The 1,241-nt window shown below is 56.8% G+C and overlaps 1 protein-coding gene across 1 annotated transcript in view; it reads left to right on the top strand.

Annotated features, from left to right (window-relative positions):
- The first annotated feature begins 713 nt into the window (after window positions 1-713).
- Window positions 714-1,241, top strand: part of LOC107115688 (ly6/PLAUR domain-containing protein 5-like) — a 14,642-nt gene continuing 14,114 nt past the window's right edge. The window contains exon 1 of the mRNA XM_015417446.1: window positions 714-840. Within this exon, the coding sequence (XP_015272932.1) occupies window positions 759-840 (82 nt within the window). The 5' untranslated portion in view covers window positions 714-758. The remainder of the gene's footprint in view (window positions 841-1,241) is intronic.

Raw genomic sequence — 1,241 nt, 5'->3', positions numbered from 1 at the left:
AGCACTTCGGTCGGGGTCACAGCACCGCTTAGTGACCCCGGGCCCTAAAGAGGCCAGGCTAGCTACCACGAGGGCCAGGTCCTTTTTGGTGGCGGCCCCTATCTGGTGGAATGAGCTCCCGGAGGAGATCAGGGCTCTGCGGGACCTTTTACAGTTCCGCGGAGCCTGTAAGACGGAGCTCTTCCGCCAGGCTTTTGAATAGGGGCCGCCGCCGCCACTACCACCACCGCATATATGCGGTGCAGGACCGTCGGAGGTGGGCTGATGAGTAATTAGAACATCATGGCTCATGCCGTCTCCCTTCTGATTGTGATCTTGGACCTCCTCCTGACATGCAATGGAGAGTGTGCAATTTTAATCCTTCATGTATTCATGAGTTGTTAATGCTTTTAGCTTCTGCTGTTTTAATGTATCTGCTTTATAGCACCTTGTGCCCTGTAAGCTGCCCGGAGCCTGCGTGCGGGGAGGGCGGGATAGAAATGGAATGAAAATAAATAAAATAAACATTTAAGTAGCCAAGCTGCAACAAAATAACTCAGGGCAGAAAAGCCCCTGGTCTTCACCACCGAGTTGTGTTTACAGTTTGGGGCGCTTATCTTCCCTGTGCCAGGAAGTCAATTTTCGCCCTGTCATTGTAACCGCACATACGTCCACACAGAGGTACACACGCTTGCCCAAGTGCCTCCGACCACAGACCTCTCTTCTTCCCCTTCTGCTGCTGATGAGACGCTTCTCGCCTTGTGGGAAGATCTAGAACGATGGAGGGTGCCCGACTGAAATGGAGGAGGACCACCACAGCCGCACTGCTGGGCCTCCTGCCCTTCACCCTTCTTATCCCAGGTACCCAGTTTAGCCTCTTATCCTAGGTTTATCCAAGTTTGGCTGCTGCCACACGGGACGGCTGAAACGCGGCTAAGCAGAGCCGCACCGAACTTGAGACGCCACGGCGGGATCCCATGGATCCCCTCAGCCGCGGCGCATCGCTCCCTGGCACGATCAGATGCCGGGGAGGAAAGTCCGATGGGAGGAGGAGGCTGCCGAACTGCGCATGCTCAAGCATGCGCGGTACGCCCAGGGGCCGGGATGCGGCGGCGCAAGGACGCACCACCCGATCCCACGGCCCGGCTTGCGGCGCTGGAAGGGATACAACCACCTAGGTAGGTGGTTCTTTTTTACAGCGCGGTATCGCCGTTTGGGACGGAACAGGGACGGGCAGGCAACGATTCCCAGATGTTGCCGTG

This window comes from Gekko japonicus, unplaced genomic scaffold (genome assembly GCF_001447785.1).
Source record: "Gekko japonicus isolate JY-2015 unplaced genomic scaffold, Gekko_japonicus_V1.1 scaffold2860, whole genome shotgun sequence".
Taxonomy (NCBI): domain Eukaryota; kingdom Metazoa; phylum Chordata; class Lepidosauria; order Squamata; family Gekkonidae; genus Gekko; species Gekko japonicus.
This window is presented reverse-complemented; position numbering and strand designations above follow the sequence as displayed.